At 44.1% G+C, this 23,043-nt stretch overlaps 1 protein-coding gene and 1 long non-coding RNA gene across 2 annotated transcripts in view; both read left to right on the top strand.

Moving 5' to 3' along the window:
* The window catches only part of LOC139539141 (uncharacterized), a 239,420-nt gene that overhangs the window by 167,203 nt on the left and 49,174 nt on the right, over positions 1-23,043 (top strand). The window lies entirely within an intron of this gene.
* The window catches only part of LOC139539098 (lysosome membrane protein 2-like), a 44,601-nt gene that overhangs the window by 12,772 nt on the left and 8,786 nt on the right, over positions 1-23,043 (top strand). The window contains exons 2-8 of the mRNA XM_071341855.1: positions 2,873-3,030; positions 8,027-8,174; positions 8,268-8,459; positions 8,693-8,784; positions 11,104-11,223; positions 14,551-14,729; positions 22,636-22,754. Coding sequence (XP_071197956.1) covers positions 2,873-3,030; positions 8,027-8,174; positions 8,268-8,459; positions 8,693-8,784; positions 11,104-11,223; positions 14,551-14,729; positions 22,636-22,754 — 1,008 coding nt within the window. The remainder of the gene's footprint in view (positions 1-2,872; positions 3,031-8,026; positions 8,175-8,267; positions 8,460-8,692; positions 8,785-11,103; positions 11,224-14,550; positions 14,730-22,635; positions 22,755-23,043) is intronic.

The raw sequence follows: 23,043 nt of genomic DNA, 5'->3' as shown, positions 1-23,043 counted from the left end.
ATGGAGGCCTACAACCTGACTCAGTTACACCAGCTCTGTCAGGAGGAATGGGCCAAAATTCACCCAACTTATTGTGGGAAGTTTGTGGAAGGCTACCCGAAACGTTTGATCCAAATTCAACAATTTAAAGGCAATGCTACCAAATCCTAATTGAGTGTATGTAAACTTCTGACCCACTGGGAATGTGATGAAAGAAATAAAAGCTGAAATAAATCATTCTCTCTACTATTATTCTGACATTTCACATTCTTAAAATAAAGTGGTGATCCTAACTGACCTAAGACTGGTTAAATAAAGGTGAAATAAATGTAAACAATTTACAAATAAGACAGGGAATTTTTACTCGGATTAAATGCCAGGAATTGTGAAAAAATGAGTTTAAATGTACTTGGCTAAGGTGTATGTAAACTTCCGACTTCAACTGTATATATATAGATAGTTGTTAATTATATAGTAATACCAACTTTCAGGGCCAGTTTCCTGGACACAGATAAGCCTAGTCTTGGACTAAAAAGCACTTTCAATGGAGATTCTCTGTTGAGCTTGCTTTGTAGTCCAGGACTAGGCTTAGTCTGTGCTCCGGGAAACCAGCCCTTAATGTGTAGAATATAGATTAACACAAGACTAATCTCAGCGTGCAAAACTGGTTGAAACGTCATTATAACCAGTTAGTTTACAACCAGAGCTGGTAGTAACCAGGTAGTAACCAGGTAGTAACCAGTAGTAACCGGGTAGTAACAGGGTACTAACTAGTAGTAACCAGGTAGTAAGCAGGTAGTAACCAGGTAGTAACCAGTAATAACCAGTAGTAACCAGGAAGTAACCAGTAGTAACCAGTAGTAACCAGGTAGTAACCAGTAGTAACCAGGTAGTAACCAGTAATAACCAGGTAGTAACCAGGTAGTAACCGGTAGTAACCAGGAAGTAACCAGGAAGTAACCAGGAAGTAACCAGGAAGTAACTTGGTTGTAATTCCGATGACGCCATCTCATCCTCTTTATCTGTGGGTGAAGATAATGGTGAGTGAGAGCCATGACAACATGCTGGAAAACATTCAACAGGTGCAAAGACACACACACACACACACACACTTTTGTTATTGTCTCTGACCTCTCGGCATAGCGGAGTCAGACCATTCCTCACATGACCTCATGGCAGGACAGAGGGTTGTCTCTCAGATGGCATCCTATCCCCTATACTGTATAGTGTACTACATTTGACCAGAGCCCACTGTGAAGGGAAAAGGTTGCCATTTGGTATAGATTCAAGCTCATTACTGAAACCACAGAACTCAGCAGCAGGCCCACTTTGTGTGGTAAGCCTCAGAGCATGGCAGGCAGGCTTATTGGGTAACAGTGAGAGCTGGCCTGCATTCCAAATGGAACCCTATTCCCTATGTAGTACATTACTTTTGACCGGCGCTCATAGGGACCAGTGGCCCATAGGGCATCTGGTCAAAAGTAGTGTACTATATAGAGAATAGGGTTCCATTTGGAACGCAGGCCTGAAGTGTTTTGCAACTCCACAGCTTCTATCTGAGTCACTGTAGTAAAGGGTTACCAGAGGTGACCTTAGCCAGACCAGAACAATACCTTCCAACACTTTAGAGACGGCTGTGTAGCAGCAGGACTGGCGTATGAACAACTTTGGTTTCAACCTCTAGCAACATGCCTGCGTAGAATAAGTATGTCCTCACTAATGAAAACATCAAAGCCTAAATGTTTCCTCTGTCCCAGCAAATGCTGTGTCTTTGTCGTAGTGGAAAGTGGCTTAGAAAGAGCAACACTGTAAGCATACTGGTATGCTATAGGTGGTTAACTTCACATCTTCCATGCTGGAAGACTCCAGTCTCTGTTCTCCTTCTATTTAAGATGACAGGCACATTGTCCCAAGCTACTCAGCTGGACATTTTGTCGTTGGAGAGGCTGAGAGACTGATCTCTTAACCCCTCACATACCACCCCTTCCTCAGGTCCCCTGGTGGCTTGGGTCTTTGTCCCTCTTTCTCCCTCTCCCCCCTCTCTCTCTCTCTCCCTCTCCCTCTCTCTCTCTCTCTCTCTCTCTCTCTCTCTCTCTATGTGCTCAGACCTGAGGAATGTGTTCTGATCATGAAGATCAGTGCCATGAATAACGGGTGGCCAATAAACTCACTAATCAATCACATGATCAGTCTCTACACACACACACACACACACACACACACACACACACACACACACACACACACACACACACACACACACACACACACACACACACACACACACACACACACACACACACACACACACACACACGCACACTGTTATTGTCTCAACAGGGTTGGAGAGCCCTGCCATAGACAAAGAGAGGGTCTTTCCTATTCATCTACGCCTTGTGGTAGCCCCCCCCCGTTCTTCCCTCTCCCTCTATCCACCCCCCCTCCATCCCACATTCCCAACTCCCCAGGCAGGCATGTTGTTGTTCTCCTGTGAGAATTAATTGCATGCAATCCTAAACCCTCATTCACTATTTTCAATAGTATTCTTTTTTGAGTGAATGTCTCGTGACAGATAAAATTTTTTTTAATGCAGAGTGGAATTTAGAACAGAAACCTGATCAACCAAACAGTTCTAATCAATCTGAATGATGTCATAAAGAATACTAACGTCGTCCACCAGCCGGCTCTGTCCAGCATCTGTCTATAGATTGGGGGGGACAAGGTGAAGAGAATACTAACGTCGTCCACCAGCCGGCTCTGTCCAGCATCTGTCTATAGATTGGGGGGGACAAGGTGAAGAGAATACTAACGTCGTCCACCAGCCGGCTCTGTCCAGCATCTGTCTATAGATTGGGGGGGACGAGAAAACTAACTGATGTGGTTCTGTTTCTAGGAGATAACTTTGACAGAGGGTAGTCGTGTGTTTGAGACATGGAAAAACCCTCCTCCTCCCGTCTTCATGCAATACTTCTTCTTCAACGTCACCAACCCAGATGCGTTCCTGGATGGAGCCAAGCCTATCGTCTCTCAGGTCGGCCCTTACACATACAGGTAGGACTACGCACCTAACAGGTACTTCCTGGATGGAGCCAAGCCTGTCCTCTCAGGTCAAAGTTTACATAAACTTGGAAATGACTTATAAATGGACAAACAATGATAATAAAACCAGAACAAAAAATAAACATGATTAACATTCACAATGAGGTTTACAAACTCAGAGACTTATGTCCTCTGTTCTATAATCACACCCAATGCACACTCTTATTCCCATTTATCATAGATCACTGATAATAACGTGTCCCCTGGAGCCGTCGACTGCTTCCGTTTCAACTTTCTCTTTTCTGGTTCCTAAGAGAGTGATAGCACAAGACTTGAAAAGCAAAGAGAAACACAAAACATAGCAATACTGTGTTAATAAGCTATGCATAATTATACATGCAAAGAACAACCAAAGTTTGATAACATGACAATTCCTACTCTCTCTCTTCGCCTGACTCTATGCTTTCAGGATAGTTTCCTGCTGGATTCCACAAAAATGAAATCCCTAAAAAAAACTCATGCTTTCACCCAGTCTTCTCCTTTTCGGCCAGGGGCTCCGAGAGGTGTTCCCAAGCCATGTCATTGTCACTTTGCGCCCCTTCTCCTTCATAGCCACCAGATATACATTTACGTTGGCCTATAGCAACTCAATACGTTTCAACATCAATGCCCTCATAAAATGATATCCCAGTAATGCTACTAAAGGAACCCCTGCTACTACTGACTCTGCCCATGAGGCATACCTCAAAATCCCTCATTTGCGCCGTAGTCCAATTCCATGCTGTTACTATAGCCTCTTTCAGTTACTGTCCCTACAGCGACTACCGTGATAATAACTACTGCCTGAAATCTTGTTTCCTGCTCTTCTACTGTTCGTGGTTCACTGATAGATCTAGGAATGACCCTTTCAGATACTCTCTACCTGTCTCCCAACTCATACCCGGTCCCCTACCCGCCAACATCTCCAATGACCTCCTGTGTTCTGCTACAGTCGGTACCTGTGGATAATACTCTCTTGTGTGCTCAGGTTAGAAACGGGGGAGAGATTAGTGCCGCTGGAAGAGTATCCAATCTAACAACAGGTTTCTTGAAAGTTGACAATAGTGTCTGCTATGCCAACCCTAATCTCTGCTACTCTCACCATGATCTGGTTCTGTGTAACGTTCAACGTAACTTCATAATAGTCTCTATATTGTGCACAGTTAGCTGTCCTCCCTCTCCTACGAGCTATCTCCTGTAACAATATACATAGAGGAATGATATCATCAAATCAAATGGTATTGGTCACTTACACATGGTTAGCATATGTTATTGGTCACTTACACATGGTTAGCAGATGTTATTGGTCACTTACACATGGTTTAGCAGATGTTATTGGTCACATACACATGGTTAGCAGATGTTATTGGTCACTTACACATATTTAGCAGATGTTATTGGTCACTTACACATGGTTTAGCAGATGTTATTGGTCACTTACACATGGTTAGCAGATGTTATTGGTCACTTACACATGGTTAGCAGATGTTATTGGTCACTTACACATGGTTAGCAGATGTTATTGGTCACTTACACATGGTTAGCAGATGTTATTGGTCACTTACACATGGTTAGCAGATGTTATTGGTCACTTACACATGGTTTAGCAGATGTTATTGGTCACATACACATGGTTAGCAGATGTTATTGGTCACTTACACATGGTTAGCAGATGTTATTGGTCACTTACACATGGTTTAGCAGATGTTATTGGTCACTTACACATGGTTTAGCAGATGTTATTGGTCACTTACACATGGTTAGCAGATGTTATTGGTCACTTACACATGGTTAGCAGATGTTATTGGTCACTTACACATGGTTTAGCAGATGTTATTGGTCACTTACACATGGTTAGCAGATGTTATTGGTCACTTACACATGGTTTAGCAGATGTTATTGGTCACTTACACATGGTTAGCAGATGTTATTGGTCACTTACACATGGTTAGCAGATGTTATTGGTCACTTACACATGGTTTAGCAGATGTTATTGGTCACTTACACATGGTTAGCAGATGTTATTGGTCACTTACACATGGTTAGCAGATGTTATTGGTCACATACACATGGTTTAGCAGATGTTATTGGTCACATACACATGGTTAGCAGATGTTATTGGTCACATACACATGGTTTAGCAGATGTTATTGGTCACTTACACATGGTTAGCAGATGTTATTGGTCACATACACGTGGTTAGCAGATGTTATTGGTCACATACACATGGTTTAGCAGATGTTATTGGTCACATACACATGGTTAGCAGATGTTATTGGTCACATACACATGGTTAGCAGATGTTATTGGTCACATACACATGGTTAGCAGATGTTATTGGTCACTTACACATGGTTAGCAGATGTTATTGGTCACTTACACATGGTTAGCAGATGTTATTGGTCACTTACACATGGTTAGCAGATGTTATTGGTCACTTACACATGGTTTAGCAGATGTTATTGGTCACATACACATGGTTAGCAGATGTTATTGGTCACTTACACATGGTTAGCAGATGTTATTGGTCACTTACACATGGTTTAGCAGATGTTATTGGTCACTTACACATGGTTTAGCAGATGTTATTGGTCACTTACACATGGTTAGCAGATGTTATTGGTCACTTACACATGGTTAGCAGATGTTATTGGTCACTTACACATGGTTTAGCAGATGTTATTGGTCACTTACACATGGTTAGCAGATGTTATTGGTCACTTACACATGGTTAGCAGATGTTATTGGTCACATACACATGGTTTAGCAGATGTTATTGGTCACATACACATGGTTAGCAGATGTTATTGGTCACATACACATGGTTTAGCAGATGTTATTGGTCACTTACACATGGTTAGCAGATGTTATTGGTCACATACACGTGGTTAGCAGATGTTATTGGTCACATACACATGGTTTAGCAGATGTTATTGGTCACATACACATGGTTAGCAGATGTTATTGGTCACATACACATGGTTAGCAGATGTTATTGGTCACATACACATGGTTAGCAGATGTTATTGGTCACATACACATGGTTTAGCAGATGTTATTGGTCACATACACGTGGTTAGCAGATGTTATTGGTCACTTACACATGGTTAGCAGATGTTATTGGTCACATACACATGGTTTAGCAGATGTTATTGGTCACATACACATGGTTAGCAGATGTTATTGGTCACATACACATGGTTAGCAGATGTTATTGGTCACTTACACATGGTTTAGCAGATGTTATTGGTCACATACACATGGTTAGCAGATGTTATTGGTCACTTACACATGGTTAGCAGATGTTATTGGTCACTTACACATGGTTTAGCAGATGTTATTGGTCACATACACGTGGTTAGCAGATGTTATTGGTCACTTACACATGGTTAGCAGATGTTATTGGTCACATACACATGGTTTAGCAGATGTTATTGGTCACATACACATGGTTAGCAGATGTTATTGGTCACATACACATGGTTAGCAGATGTTATTGGTCACATACACATGGTTTAGCAGATGTTATTGGTCACATACACATGGTTAGCAGATGTTATTGGTCACATACACATGGTTAGCAGATGTTATTGGTCACATACACATGGTTAGCAGATGTTATTGGTCACATACACATGGTTTAGCAGATGTTATTGGTCACATACACGTGGTTAGCAGATGTTATTGGTCACTTACACATGGTTAGCAGATGTTATTGGTCACATACACATGGTTAGCAGATGTTATTGGTCACATACACGTGGTTAGCAGATGTTATTGGTCACATACACATGGTTTAGCAGATGTTATTGGTCACATACACATGGTTAGCAGATGTTATTGGTCACATACACATGGTTAGCAGATGTTATTGGTCACATACACATGGTTAGCAGATGTTATTGGTCACATACACATGGTTTAGCAGATGTTATTGGTCACATACACATGGTTTAGCAGATGTTATTGGTCACATACACATGGTTAGCAGATGTTATTGTGAGTGTAGTGAAATGCTTATGCTTCTAGATCTGACAGTGCAGTAATATCTAACAGGTAATATCTAACAAATCCACAACAAAACCTAATATACACAATCTAGTGAAGGAATGCGATAAGAATATATAAGCATAAAAATATATGGATGAGCAGTGACAGAGCGGCTAAGATGCAATAGATAGTATAGAATAGATAGTGTAGGATGCAGTATACAGTATATACATATGAGATGAATAATGCGAGAAATCACCCCAACCTTAATTTATGAGCCTTATGTAAACATTATGTCTCAAACACAGGCCTCGTATATACCTCGCCTCCTGCTACAAATACATTTGCACATGTAGCATTCCATCTAACCCATAACACAATAGTCACTATTTCGGCCATTTTTAAAAAGTAGATCGTCATTTCATCGTCAATGATGAGAGAAGTGGGTTATCGCTGTTAATGTACTAAAGGACGCTCTCTAAAACAAATATCAACGTCCATAGCTAGAGCAACAAACATCAGTTTTACAGCAGGCACACTTGATGTCAGGATAATCTGGTTTCTTGACCTAACCTAATTACCTAGTCTGGATAATCTGGTTTCTTGACCTAAGCTAAGTACCTAGTCTGGATATTCTGGCTTCTTAACCTAACCTAATTACCTCGTCAAGATAATCTGGGTTCTTAACCTAATTACCTAGTCAGGATAATCTGGCTTCTTAACCTAACCTAATTACCTCGTCAAGATAATCTGGGTTCTTAACCTAATTACCTAGTCAGGATAATCTGGCTTCTTAACCTAACCTAATTACCTAGTCTGGTTTATTCGATTTGTGATGGAATATGTTGAAATAGTTATGCATTATATTGCAAAAAGTGGATGTTGGGTAAGTTTGGCAGTTGCTTTGTCAAGTTGTACAGGCCCAAGGAAAATGTGATGTTTGCCGAGACTGACTTTCCCCTTGTCTGCTCTGTTCCAGGGAGTACAGGCCCAAGGAGAATGTGACTTTTGTAGACAATGGGACCAGAGTGTCTGCCTACCAACCCAAGACATTTGTGTTCCTGCCAGAGCGCTCTGTAGGTGATCCTGATTATGACATGATCACAACCATCAATATCCCAGCTGTGGTGAGTAACCGGGTTTTCAGTGTTTTCAGGTTGTGCTGAGTAAACAGGTTTTTTCAGGTTCAAATCTCTCCCCCCCCCCTCCCCCTTCCTCAGGCGGTGATGAACAAGGTGAAGGATAGTTTCTGGAAGAGTTCGATGGTATCTGTCTGGATGAACTCCCTGCGTGTCGGCATTTTCATGACGCGCTCTGTCAACGAGCTGCTGTGGGGCTTCAAGGACCCTCTGTTGTCCCGCATCCATCCCATTAACCCAGAGATTGACGAGTACTTTGGCCTAATGTACAAGGTAGGTGTCCACGGAGTCAATACAAAATGAAGAAGTTCTGTAAATAACTATTTGGGTACTGTAGCCTAGGAGTCGTTGGACTTGACATGATATATTGTCAATGGTCGCTGCAACCTGTTGTGTCTGCTGGGGGTTGCCATGGCCACCTAAAGTCCTGTGTGGTGCTAAAATAATAAGAAAAGAGAAGAAAATATGCACTTTAAAATGATTTTCATTCTTTTCCCACTCTGTAGAAAAATGGAAGCAATGATGGTGAATTTGTTTATCATACCGGGGAGGCGGACTTCATGGACTACGGCAGGGTAGCCACGTTTAAAGGAGAAAGGTACCGAAACACATTGGCCCACGATGACACACACGTCTCTGTGTTGTAACTTAGATAATAGACAACGTGATGCTCACTCACAGATCATTCTTCAAAAAAAAAGTGGAGAGATGGATCCTCTTAAGAGAGTTACTCCAAAAGATAGAGGATGTGCAGGTTACAACACAGCACTAACTGTCTGCTACATTACATACTGTACCTGCACATCCTCTGTCTGCTACATTACATACTGTACCTGCACATCCTCTGTCTGCTACATTACATACTGTACCTGCACGTCATCTAACTGTCTGCTACATTACATACTGTACCTGCACATCCTCTGTCTGCTACATTACATACTGTACCTGCACGTCATCTAACTGTCTGCTACATTACATACTGTACCTGCACATCCTCTGTCTGCTACATTACATACTGTACCTGCACATCCTCTGTCTGCTACATTACATACTGTACCTGCACATCCTCTGTCTGCTACATTACATACTGTACCTGCACGTCATCTAACTGTCTGCTACATTACATACTGTACCTGCACATCCTCTGTCTGCTACATTACATACTGTACCTGCACGTCATCTAACTGTCTGCTACATTACATACTGTACCTGCACATCCTCTGTCTGCTACATTACATACTGTACCTGCACATCCTCTGTCTGCTACATTACATACTGTACCTGCACATCCTCTGTCTGCTACATTACATACTGTACCTGCACATCCTCTGTCTGCTACATTACATACTGTACCTGCACGTCATCTCCTCAGAACACACCCTAGATTAACACTTGTATTTGATGATGAGAAACCCATTATTGAGTAACTCTCTTGTGTAAAAGACTGGAACGAAACAGTCCACCGGTTTCCTAAGACCTTCTACATACTGCGAGAGAGTAACAGAGGACAGGGCTTGCATCCCAAATTGCTCACTATTCTCTATGTAGTGCACTACTTTTGACCAGAGCCCCTATTGGCGGCCCTGGTCCAAAGTAGTGCTCTGTATTAGGAAATAGGGTTCAATTTGGAATGTGGATCAGGGGTCTGCAGCACCAGAGAGATAGAGAATCTCCCCAGAGGCCCCTAGCCTAGCCAGAACAACAGAGCTGTGGGATTGTCACATTCTGGTCTTTGGCCCTGTTAGAAAAGACTCAATGAGAACTTCTCGTTAGCTATCTTCTCACGTCCTGCTAGAGTGTCCGTATGTACCTCAGGCAGCATCTTTTCCTTCTTCGCCTTTGATTAGATTGATGGCTTCAGACTTCTAAACTTGAAATTGAGAAATATCCTTGTTCATGGTACGGAGGGAGAGAGGGGAATGCAGAACTTTTACGTTCTGTCAGCACATGTTATTGTTAGATATCAGGTATCCTATGGAAAGGAGAAGGACCACAGTCTGGTTTCTATACCAGAAGTTAATGGATATCTGTAGGAGGTTTGTATATCGTGAGGTCAATTCATGGTTGGATATGAACCAGGGGAATGTACTGAGTAAAGGATAGGCGATCACATGGTTGCGGTTACTGATAAGGGTGGAGAGATGTGCAGTAGTAAGGAATGGGGCCCGAAGTTAGGTCAGGTCACATTAAGGGAGAAGGAACAGTTCACATCACTTAACTTCCTGCCCCACCTAAAGTGGGGTGTGCTGGTAGAAACATGTCAGCTGTCAGCTGTCTGACCCATTGGGTGAATAAACTTGGTTCCAGCTTTTCCCCTAGTCGTCCGTAGTTTTTTTTTACTCTGTTCTAGAACCTAACAAGATAAAGCACTAACGTGTATTAACATTCTATCTCAAGGCCATCAGACTGTTCAATAGCCATCACTAGCCGACTACCACCCAGCTACTCAGAGGCTGCTGCCCTATATAGACATGGAATTACTGGTCACTTTAATAATGAAACCCTAGTCACTTTAATAATGTGTATATACTGCTTTACTCATCTCATATGTATATGCTGTATTATCTACTACTGTATTTTAGTCAACGCCACTCCAACATTGCTCGTCTTAATATTTATATACTTATTATATTTCATTATTTTACTTTTAGATTTGTGTGTATTGTTGGGATTTGTTAGATATTACTGCACTGTTGGAGCTAGAAACACAAGCATTTCACTACACCCGCAATAACATCTGCTAAACATGTGTACGTGACCAATTGATTTGATTTTGATTTGATGTAATACAGTATTTGATGAGTCATATAAACCTAAACAATCAAACATTGGGCTAGACGGTGCTTTTTTTTTATTTTATAGGTATTAGATTCTTCCTTTAATTGAGTTACATTTAGAAATAAATATTGTGTTTCAGTAAACTGAGCCTGTGGACGTCTGAACAGAGTAATATGATCAACGGTACAGACGGCAGTGCCTTCCACCCCCTGCTGTCCAAGACGGAGAGACTGTACATCTTCAGTCCTGACCTGTGCAGGTAGGCTACAGCGCAGAAAACTGAGTACGCGTCATGTCAGGACGAAACAGATGAAACAGTATGTGAAAGGTCACTAAAAACGCACCATTTTTAAAACAGGAGATTTGGGAGTCGATTCCATTTCAATTCAAGTCAATACAGGAAGTATTGCTTTTATATAAGGAAATAGAATTGTCCCCCCCCAACCCTGCTAAATAATATCATAGGTCACTGGAACGTCCACGACACACAGGCTCCCTGTGGTAGAAGGATCCCACGAGAATGTTGTCTCTCAGTCTCTCACCAATGGCCTGATAGAGCTCTTCTCATGGTTGACTTTTCAGCTGGTTAGGATGTGAGTGCTGATGAGGTAGTGGGACATCAGCCTTCCATCTCCTGCTGTTCAAGAAGGAACGAGTCTTCACCACTTACCTGTGCAGGAGCAGTACAAAGTACAGAATTCAGATTATGTCTGAACAGAACAGATAATTTAATAAATGGTAGGATTTGGATAAATGAAATTTCCCGATTTAATAAAAACAATCAAAAGCTTATACATACTTCATTCATTGAAATGTTATTGACCCCAAAACAACCTTGCTAAACTGTATATCAAAGTTCCACTGAAAACAAATGTACCCCTTTTAAGTTTACTGTTCAATACAGTTTCGCTGTGTTAAAAGGATCTCACTAGAACAGCGATGTTTCATATTGAGCAATGGCCTGTGTTCTTCTGACCTTTCACACGGTTAGGATGTGAGTGCTGATGAGGTAGTGGGTTATTCTAGGCCCTACAACCTCGCCTCAGCAGAAGGGGAAGTAATATTTTATTAGTGTCAGGGGAATAATGTGTTCACATGACAGGGATCTTGTGAGATGGTTATCATCATAACTTCCTGGTAATTTACACACTCCTACAGCTAGCTTTACCTCCCTATGGCCCTCGTCCAGCTAGCTGTACCTCCCTATGGCCCTCGTCCAGCTAGCTTTACCTTCCTATGGCCCTCGTCCAGCTAGCTGTACCTCCCTATGGCCCTCGTCCAGCTAGCTTTACCTCCCTATGGCCCTCGTCCAGCTAGCTTTACCTTCCTATGGCCCTCGTCCAGCTAGCTTTACCTCCCTATGGCCCTCGTCCAGCTAGCTTTACCTCCCTATGGCCCTCGTCCAGCTAGCTGTACCTCCCTACGGCCCTCGTCCAGCTAGCTGTACCTCCCTACGGCCCTCGTCCAGCTAGCTGTACCTCCCTACGGCCCTCGTCCAGCTAGCTTTACCTCCCTACGGCCCTCGTCCAGCTAGCTTTACCTCCCTACGGCCCTCGTCCAGCTAGCTGTACCTCCCTACGGACCTCGCCGAGCTAGCTTTACCTCCCTATGGTCTAATATAAATGTGTAGGATGAGTATTATTCTAGTGAGCTCCGCCCCGAACCAATACCCAGTGTTCTTTGCAGTTAATTTGTCATGTTCCATTTCACATCTACATTTTGGTCATTTAGTAGACATTCTTATCCAAAGTGACTTGCTCAACTAAGGTATTAAACAACAACATTAAAATAAAGGAGAGCCGCACACTCTAATTTAATTACCATTAAACAACAACATATCACAATCATAGCAAGTAAAACGTTTTTGTAACTGTTACTGAGAATGCTGTTGGTGTTTGGGCCAGCTACTTACAAATGTATTTTTGTATTTTAAAATACAAAATACGTGTATTTTAAAATACAAAATATGTATATTTTAATTAAATACATTTCAAAATACTTGTATTTTGTAGTTTATTTTGATACATTGATCTTTTTTTTTTTTTTTTTATCTGTATTTAGTCATTTTTACCCATCCCTGCGTGTACTTTGACAAGCCCAATTAACCTCTTTGTATCTCTACATGACTTTTCACCTAAATATATGAGACTCTCCCCTTGTTGTTGATTGGTGGATTGTGTGGGTGGGGGGTCGGTCTATTTTAGTTGGGAACCTTGACCTAAAAAACAGGGACACGTCGACTACTGCGAACTTCCTCCCCCCTTTGTTCAGGACGGGCGGAAATGATCTGCTGGATTGGCGTGTGCATCTGCCATTTTCATCAGGAGCACATTTTTAACTCGTCAAAACCTCCAATGGATGTTTGGAAAAACCCTTTCACCTTCTTACACACATAAGTAGCAGCGACTGGTCATCTGTGTTATTGTGGCTGAAGGGGACATCCCACCTTCCACTGGTAACATCCCAAATGCCATCCTATTTCCTACATAGTGCACTATTTGACCTTTGGGAAGCAGCCAGTGGCTCCCAGCCCACTTCCTGTTCTTTGTATCATATTTATAAAAGGAAGTTGTTGTTCCAGTCATTATTCATGTCCAACAACCTTTATATACACATTGTTTATACACACATTGTTTTGAGTATTACAGAAGAGCTGATGCACACCAGCAGATAGACTATTTGGCAATGATCCAAGGGGCAAGTCAACTGGAGGTACCAGTTTTGGGGTTAATTCCTTTTGCAATTTCACTTAATTTCCTAAGTTTATGCAATATGTTCCACTGGGAGAATGTTACTCTCATGAAAAAAAGGTGTAAACATATGTCAATTTAGTTAAATAGCTAGCTAGTGCACAATTTAAGATGGTGGGTGGTGAGATTAGGGGATTCTGGGTTGTGAGATTAGGGGATTCTGGGTTGTGAGAATAGGGGATTCTGGGTTGTGAGAATAGGGGATTCTGGGTTGTGAGAATAGGGGATTCTGGGTTGTGAGAATAGGGGATTCTGGGTTGTGAGATTAGGGGATTCTGGGTTGTGAGAATAGGGGATTCTGGGTTGTGAGATTAGGGGATTCTGGGTTGTGAGAATAGGGGATTCTGGGTTGTGAGATTAGGGGATTCTGGGTTGTGAGAATAGGGGATTCTGGGTTGTGAGATTAGGGGATTCTGGGTTGTGAGAATAGGGGATTCTGGGTTGTGAGATTAGGGGATTCTGGGTTGTGAGAATAGGGGATTCTGGGTTGTGAGAATAGGGGATTCTGGGTTGTGAGATTAGGGGATTCTGGGTTGTGAGAATAGGGGATTCTGGGTTGTGAGATTAGGGGATTCTGGGTTGTGAGAATAGGGGAATGACATAATGATCAACTGGAGTTACCAGCAGGGTTTGGGTCAGTTCCATTCAGAATTTCAGTTTCCTTCCTGAATTGAAATGCAAGGTAGTAGGAACTGTATAAAGTATGAACTGTGAAATATGAATAAAAAAACGGTAATATTTCTCAGTTCTTTGTTTCTTTTCAGACAGTAACGTCATGGTTTGGTTATTTGGTTGGTTGGTGGATTATTTAATTGATTGTTTGTTGTGATCCTCAGGTCCATCTTCATGGAGTTTGAGAAAGATGTGAAGGTGAAGGGGCTCCCAGCGTATCGTTTCACCCCTCCTCGTGATGTCCTGGCAAGCAAGGAGGAGAACCCAGCCAACGAAGGATTCTGTGTCTCCCCCAAAGAGTGCCTGGGCACCGGCTTGCTCAAAGTCAGCGTATGCCGAAAAGGTAGGTGCACCTCCACTCCACCCTACCTGTCTACCTGTCTACCTCCAGGTGTAGTAGGATCTACCTCCTGCTCTCTCCTCTCCTCTCCTCCAGGTGTAGTAGGGTCTACCTCCTCCTCTCTCCTCTCCTCTCCTCCAGGTGTAGTAGGGTCTACCTCCTCCTCTCCTCTCCTCCAGGTGTAGTAGGGTCTACCTCCTCCTCTCCTCTCCTCCAGGTGTAGTAGGGTCTACCTCCTCCCCTCTCCTCTCCTCCAGGTGTAGTAGGGTCTACCTCCTCCCCTCTCCTCCAGGTGTAGTAGGGTCTACCTCCTCTCCTCTCGGTGAAGTAGGGTCTACCTCCTCCCCTCTCCTCTCCTCCAGGTGTAGTAGGGTCTACCTCCTCTCCTCTCCTCCAGGTGTAGTAGGGTCTACCTCCTCTCCTCTCGGTGTAGTAGGATCTACCTCCTCCCCTCTCCTCTCCTCCAGGTGTAGTAGGGTCTACCTCCTCTCCTCTCGGTGTAGTAGGGTTTACCTCCTCTCCTCTCGGTGTAGTAGGGTTTACCTCCTCCCCTCTCCTCTCCTCCAGGTGTAGTAGGGTCTACCTCCTCTCCTCTCGGTGTAGTAGGGTCTACCTCCTCCTCTCTCCTCTCCTCCAGGTGTAGTAGGGTGTACCTCCTCTCTCCTCTCCTCTCCTCCAGGTGTAGTAGGGTCTACCTCCTCTCCTCTCCTCTCGGTGTAGTAGGGTCTACCTCCTCTCCTCTCGGTGTAGTAGGGTCTACCTCCTCCTCTCTCCTCTCCTCCAGGTGTAGTAGGGTCTACCTCCTCCTCTCTCCTCTCCTCCAAGTGTAGTAGGGTGTACCTCCTCCTCTCTCCTCTCCTCTCCTCCAGGTGTAGTAGGGTCTACCTCCTCTCTCCTCTCCTCTCGGTGTAGTAGGGTCTACCTCCTCCTCTCTCCTCTCCTCTCCTCCAGGTGTAGTAGGGTCTACCTCCTCTCCTCTCGGTGTAGTAGGGTCTACCTCCTCCTCTCTCCTCTCCTCTCCTCTCGGTGTAGTAGGGTCTACCTCCTCCTCTCTCCTCTCCTCCAGGTGTAGTAGGGTCTACCTCCTCTCCTCCAGGTGTAGTAGGGTCTACCTCCTCCTCTCCTCTCCTCCAGGTGTAGTAGGGTCTACCTCCTCTCTCCTCTCCTCCAGGTGTAGTAGGGTCTACCTCCTCCTCTCTCCTCTCCTCCAGGTGTAGTAGGGTCTACCTCCTCTCCTCCAGGTGTAGTAGGGTCTACCTCCTTCTCTCCTCTCCTCCAGGTGTAGTAGGGTCTACCTCCTCTCCTCTCCTCCAGGTGTCGTAGGGTCTACCTCCTCCTGTCTACCTCCTCCTCTCTCCTCTCCTCTCCTCCAGGTGTAGTAGGGTCTACCTCCTCTCTCCTCTCCTCCAGGTGTATTTGTATTTATTATGGATCCCCATTAGATGCTGTCAAAGCAGCAGCTATTCTTCCTGGGGTCCATCAAAATTAAGGCAGTTTATACAATTGTAAAAATATTACAATACATTCACAGATTTCACAATACACTGTTTGCCCTCAGGCCCTTACTCCACCACTACCACATATCCACAGTACTAAATCCATGTGAATGTATAGTGTGTGTGTGTGTGTGTGTGTGTGTGTGTGTGTGTGTGTGTGTGTGTGTGTGTGTGTGTGTGTGTGTGTGTGTGTGTGTGTGTGTGTGTGTGTGTGTGTGTGTGTGTGTGTGTGTGTGCCAATGTTTGTGTTGCTTCACAGTCCCCACTGTTCCATAAATTTTTTTTTAATCTGTTTTTTAAATGTAATTTTACTGCTTGCCTCAGTCACTTAATGTGGATTAGAGTTCCATTTAGTCATGGCTCTATGTAGTACTGTGTGCCTCCCATAGTCTGTTCTGGACTTGGGGACTGTGAAGAGACCTCTTGTGGCATGTCTTGTGGGGTATGCATGGGTGTCCGAGCTGTGTGCCAGTAGTTCAGACAGACTGCTCGGTACATTCAACATGTCAATACCTCTCACAAATAAAAGTACTGATGAAGTCAATCTCTCATTCACTTTGAGCCAGGAGACATTGACATAAATATTATTAATATTAGCTCTCTGTGTACTTCCACGGGCCAGCCGTGCTGCCCTGTTCTGAGCCAATTACAATTTTCCTAAATCCTTTTCTGTGGCACCTGACCACACGACTGAACAGTAGTCAAGGTGCGACAAAACTAGGGCCTGTAGGACCTGCCTTGTTGTTAGTGTTGTTAAGAAGGCAGAGCATCGTTTTATTATAGACAGAATTCTCCCCATCTTAGCTACTGTTGCATCAATATGTTTTGACCATGACAGTTTACAATCTAGGGTTACTCCAAGCAGTTTAGTCATATCAACTTGCTCAATTTCCACATTATTTATTACAAAATTTAGTTGAGGTTTAAGGTTTAGTGAGTGATTTGTTGCAAGTACAATGCTTTTAGTTTTAGAAATATTTAGGGCTAACTTATTCCTTATTCCTTGCCACCCACTCTGAAACTAACTTGCAGCTCTTTGTTATGTGTTGCAGTCATTTCAGTCGCTGTAGTAGCTGACATGTATAGTGTTGAGTCATCCGCATACATAGAAACTCTGGCTTTACTCAAAGTCAGTGGCATGACGTTAGTAAAAATTGAATAAGCAAGGGGCCTAGACAGCTGCCCGGGGGAATTCTTGATTCTAACTGGATTATATTTGAGAGGCTTCCATTAAAGAACACCCTCTGTGTTCTGTTAGACAAGTAACTCTTTATCAACATTTTAGCAGGGGGTGTAAAGCCATAACACATACGTTTTTCCAGCAGCAGACTATGATCAATAATGTCAAAAGCTGCACTGAAGTCTAACAAGACAGCCCCCACAATCATCTTATCATCAATTTCTCTCAGCCAATAGGGTCTACCTCCTCCTCTCTCCTCTCCTCCAAGTGTAGTAAGGTCTACCTCCTCTCCTCTCCACCAGGTGTGGTAGGGCCTTTTCATTTTACTCCAGGTCAGTTCAGGAGACAAATTGAAATATGATCAATATGTGGATTGGTTCAATATTTCATACGTATAAATATGATGTAACATTAAAATCTCACTCATATCTCCCCCAATGTCTTCTGTTGTCCTCCCAAACCCCAGAATACACACACACACACACATGTGATTCAGCTCTACCTCCCCAAAACCACCTGACCAGGCCTGACCCACTAACTGAGTAGGCTGGTTGCCGGGCGGGGCGGCGGTAAGCCCTGTCACCTGACTGTGGTCCGGGAAGGAGCAGTTAGTTCTTCTAATCTCCTAGGGTGCACTACTTTAGACCAGAGCCCTATGGAACCCTATTCCCTATATAGTGCACTACTTTAGACCAGAGCCCTATGGAACCCTATTCCCTATATAGTACACTACTTTAGACCAGGGCCCATAGTAGTGCACTATGTAGGGAATAGGGTTCCATTTCAGACGCAGCCCTCGTGTCCACGGTTGTGTCTGCCCAGTAAGTGTCTCGCGGGTGATTGACTGGATGCATTAGTGGGTTGCCAAGGTTAACATGCCAAAGGAAACAAACACACACACTCACTCACTCACTCTCCCACGTTTAGAAGAGAGCAAACCCTTTAATTGACCCATGTGTGGATCGGCATCGTTCACCATCAGGCCTAGGTTCAAATAATTCCAAATACTTTATCTGAGCTTGATTGAGCGTGCCTGGCTTAAAGGGATACCTCAGATTTGATCTACTTACCCAGAGTCAGATGAACTCATGGATACAATTTTTATGTCACTGCATGCAATATGAAGGAAGTTAAAAGGTAGTTTCGCGAGCCAATGCTAACTAGCGTTAGCGCACTGACTGGAAGTCTATGGAATTTGCTAGCAACTTCCTTCAAACTGCACACAGAGACATGAAAAGGGTATCTACAATTTCATCTGACTCTGGGGAAGTAGATAATGGGCCTCGTTGGCAAAATCCCAAAGTATCTCTTTAATTGGACCAATAGAATCGTCTCAATTGCTGATCAGGCAAGCTAGAGCGAACAGTCAAGTATTTGAACGATTTCAAACAGTATTTGAACCCAGGTCTGTCCACCAAGTCTGTTAGCTTTCCCCTACTTCTGTTTAGTTCATATCATGATGACCGGGCAAGGACAGGGGAAGTGAGAGGGACATAGGTATTTGACCTTGTCTGCGTCCCAAATGGCACCCTATTCTGTATGTAGTGCACTACTTTTGACCACTGCCATAGGGCTCTGGTACAATGTAGTGCACTATATAGAGAATAGGGTGTGATTTGGGTCGCAGATTGTATTATGAAGTTGAATGTGTGTTGCTATGCTAACGCCATCTCCGTCAGGTGACTGTTGCCACAGCTTACCAAAACATGACCTCTGTTCTACTTACCCCACACGTACTGTAACGTAAACACACAATCCACCTGGACTCTCCACTCGGTCAGATTGTCTTCAGTTCAGACACCAGGGCTGTCTCCAAGTGGCATCCTATTCCCTATATAGTGGCATAGGACTCTGGTTAAAAGTAGTGCACTATATAGGCAATAGGGTTCCATAGGGGTCTGGTCTAAAGTAGTGTACTATATAGGGAATAGGGCTCTGGTCTAAAGTAGTGCACTATATAGGCAATAGGGTTCCATAGGGGTCTGGTCTAAAGTAGTGTACTATATAGGGAATAGGGTTCTGGTCTAAAGTAGTGCACTATATAGGCAATATGGTTCCATAGGGCTCTGGTCTAAAGTAGTGCACTATATAGGGAATAGGGCTCTGGTCTAAAGTAGTGCACTATATAGGCAATATGGTTCCATAGGGCTCTGGTCTAAAGTAGTGCAGTATATAGGGAATAGGGTTCCATAGGGCTCTGGTCTAAAGTAGTGCACTATATAGGGAACAGGGTGCCATTTGGGAGGCAGTCCTATAGTAGCACACAGTGGACTCATTGGAGGGAAAGTAGACTAGAGGAACTAGCTGTCCCCTGAGGGGAGAAGGACTAGCTGTCCTCTGAGGGGAGAGGGACTAGCTGTCCTCTGAGGGGTGAGGGACTAGCTGTCTTCTGGGGGTGAGGGACTAATTGTCCTCTGAGGGGAGAGGGACTAGCTGTCCTCTGAGGGGATAGGGACTAGCTGTCCTCTGAGGGGAGAGGGACTAGCTGTCCTCTGAGGGGTGAGGGACTAGCTATCCTCTGAGGGGAGAGGGACTAGCTGTCCTCTGAGGGGAGAGGGACTAGCTGTCCTCTGAGGGGAGAGGGACTAGCTGTCCTCTGAGGGGAGAGGGACTAGCTGTCTTCTGAGGGGAGAGGGACTAGCTGTCCTCTGAGGGGAGAGGGACTAGCTGTCCTCTGAGGGGAGAGGGACTAGCTGTCCTCTGAGGGGAGAGGGACTAGCTGTCCTCTGAGGGGAGAGGGACTAGCTGTCCTCTGAGGGGAGAGGGACTAGCTGTCCTCTGAGGGGAGAGGGACTAGCTGTCCTCTGAGGGGAGAGGGACAAGCTGTCCTCTGAGGGGAGAGGGACTAGCTGTCCTCTGAGGGGAGAGGGACTAGCTGTCCTCTGAGGGGTGAGGGACTAGCTATCCTCTGAGGGGAGAGGGACTAGCTGTCCTCTGAGGGGAGAGGGACTAGCTGTCCTCTGAGGGGTGAGGGACTAGCTATCCTCTGAGGGGAGAGGGACTAGCTGTCCTCTGAGGGGAGAGGGACTAGCTGTCCTCTGAGGGGTGAGGGACTAGCTGTCTTCTGGGGGGTGAGGGACTAAGCTGTCCTCTGAGGGGAGAGGGACTAGCTGTCCTCTGAGGGGAGAGGGACTAGCTGTCCTCTGAGGGGTGAGGGACTAGCTGTCCTCTGAGGGGAGAGGGACTAGCTGTCCTCTGAGGGGAGAGGGACTAGCTGTCCTCTGAGGGGTGAGGGACTAGCTGTCCTCTGAGGGGAGAGGGACTAGCTGTCCTCTGAGGGGAGAGGGACTAGCTGTCCTCTGAGGGGAGAGGGACTAGCTGTCCTCTGAGGGGTGAGGGACTAGCTGTCCTCTGAGGGGCGAAGGACAGATCCTATCACAACACCAGGAAACAGGTATCTTCTTAGTAGTGGAGGGAAGTTAGAGAAACAGGTCTCTTAGTAGGGGAGGGAAGTTAGAGAAACAGGTCTCTTAGTAGTGAAGGGAAGTTAGAGAAACAGGTCTCTTAGTAGGGGAGGGAAGTTAGAGAAACAGGTCTCTTCTAGTAGGGGAGGGAAGTTAGAGAAACAGGTCTCTTAGTAGTGGAGGGAAGTTAGAGAAACAGGTCTCTTAGTAGGGGAGGGAAGTTAGAGAAACAGGTCTCTTCTAGTAGGGGAGGGAAGTTAGAGAAACAGGTCTCTTCTAGTAGGGGAGGGAAGTTAGAGAAACAGGTCTCTTAGTAGGGGAGGGAAGTTAGAGAAACAGGTCTCTTCTAGTAGGGGAGGGAAGTTAGAGAAACAGGTCTCTTAGTAGTGAAGGGAAGTTAGAGAAACAGGTATCTTAGTAGGGGAGGGAAGTTAGAGAAACAGGTCTCTTAGTAGGGGAGGGAAGTTAGAGAAACAGATCTCTTAGTAGGGGAGGGAAGTTAGAGAAACAGGTCTCTTCTAGTAGGGGAGGGAAGTTAGAGAAACAGGTCTCTTCTAGTAGGGGAGGGAAGTTAGAGGAACAGGTCTCTTCTAGTAGGGGAGGGAAGTTAGAGAAACAGGTCTCTTCTAGTAGGGGAGGGAAGTTAGAGAAACAGGTCTCTTCTAGTAGGGGAGGGAAGTTAGAGAAACAGATATCTTAGTAGGGGAGGGAAGTTAGAGAAACAGGTCTCTTAGTAGTGGAGGGAAGTTAGGGGCCTACAACTGTTTTATATTAAAGCTTTTGTTGCTGTGAGTACTGTACCTTTAGTGAATCAACATGGCTGTGAGTACCTTTAGTGAATCAACACTGCTGTGAGTACCTCTAGTGAATCAACACTGCTGTGAGTACCTTTAGTGAATCAACACTGCTGTGAGTACCTTTAGTGAATCAACACTGCTGTGAGTACCTCTAGTGAATCAACACTGCTGTGAGTACCTCTAGTGAATCAACACTGCTGTGAGTACCTCTAGTGAATCAACACTGCTGTGAATACCTCTAGTGAATCAACACTGCTGTGAGTACCTCTAGTGAATCAACACTGCTGTGAGTACCTTTAGTGAATCAACACTGCTGTGAGTACCTTTAGTGAATCAACACTGTTGTGGGTACCTCTAGTGAATCAACACTGCTGTGAGTACCTCTAGTGAATCAACACTGCTGTGAGTACCTCTAGTGAATCAACACTGCTGTGGGTACCTCTAGTGAATCAACACTGTTGTGGGTACCTCTAGTGAATCAATACTGCTGTGAGTACCTCTAGTGAATCAACACTGCTGTGGGTACCTCTAGTGAATCAACACTGCTGTGGGTACCTCTAGTGAATCAACACTGCTGTGGGTACCTCTATTGAATCAACATTGCTGTGGGTACCTCTTGTGAAGACTTACAGAAAACGTTTGACCTCTGTCATTGCCATCAAAGGGTATATAACAAAGTATTGAGATAAACTTTTGTTATTGACCAAATACTTATTTTCCACCATAATTTGCAAATAAATTCATTAAAAATCCTACAATGTGATTTTCAGGATCTTTTTTTCTCATTTTGTCTGTCATAGTTGAAGTGTACCTATGATGAAAATTACAGGCCTCTCTCATCTTTTTAAGTGGGAGAACTCGCACAATTGGTGGCTGACTAAATACTTTTTTGCCCCACTGTATATTGCAAACAAGATGATCCTATCACATTCCATTTCTTCCTCTCTTAGCTTGAACAGAGTTCAGAGCCTCTCGTCTTTCCCGTCTTCACAGAGTTCCAAGTCACTTAACTTCTCCTCCCTGTCTCTCCAGGTGCTCCAGTCGTGACGTCCTTTCCTCATTTCTACCTGGGAGATGAGAAGTACTCTAACGCCATTGAAGGACTGGATCCTGTCAGAGAGCATCACCAGACCTACCTGGACCTGAACCCGGTACACAATCCTGTAGTATTCACTTCTCCGGCGGTCCAATAGATCATCCACTTTAATATTCCAATAGTGTTACATTTGTGTTCTCACATTACCATGTTATAATTATTGATGTTTAACCTAGACATTACCAGGCTATAATTATTCATGTTTAACCTAGATATTACCAGGCTATAATTATTCATGTTTAACCTATATATTACCAGGCTATAATTATTGATGTTTAGCCTAGATATTACCAGGTTATAATTATTGATGTTTAACCTAGACATTACCAGGCTATAATTATTGA

The sequence above is a fragment of the Salvelinus alpinus genome, chromosome 1 (assembly GCF_045679555.1).
Source record: "Salvelinus alpinus chromosome 1, SLU_Salpinus.1, whole genome shotgun sequence".
Lineage (NCBI taxonomy): Eukaryota > Metazoa > Chordata > Actinopteri > Salmoniformes > Salmonidae > Salvelinus > Salvelinus alpinus.
The sequence above is the reverse complement of the archived record's forward strand: the minus strand, read 5'-3'. Positions and strand labels throughout refer to the sequence as shown.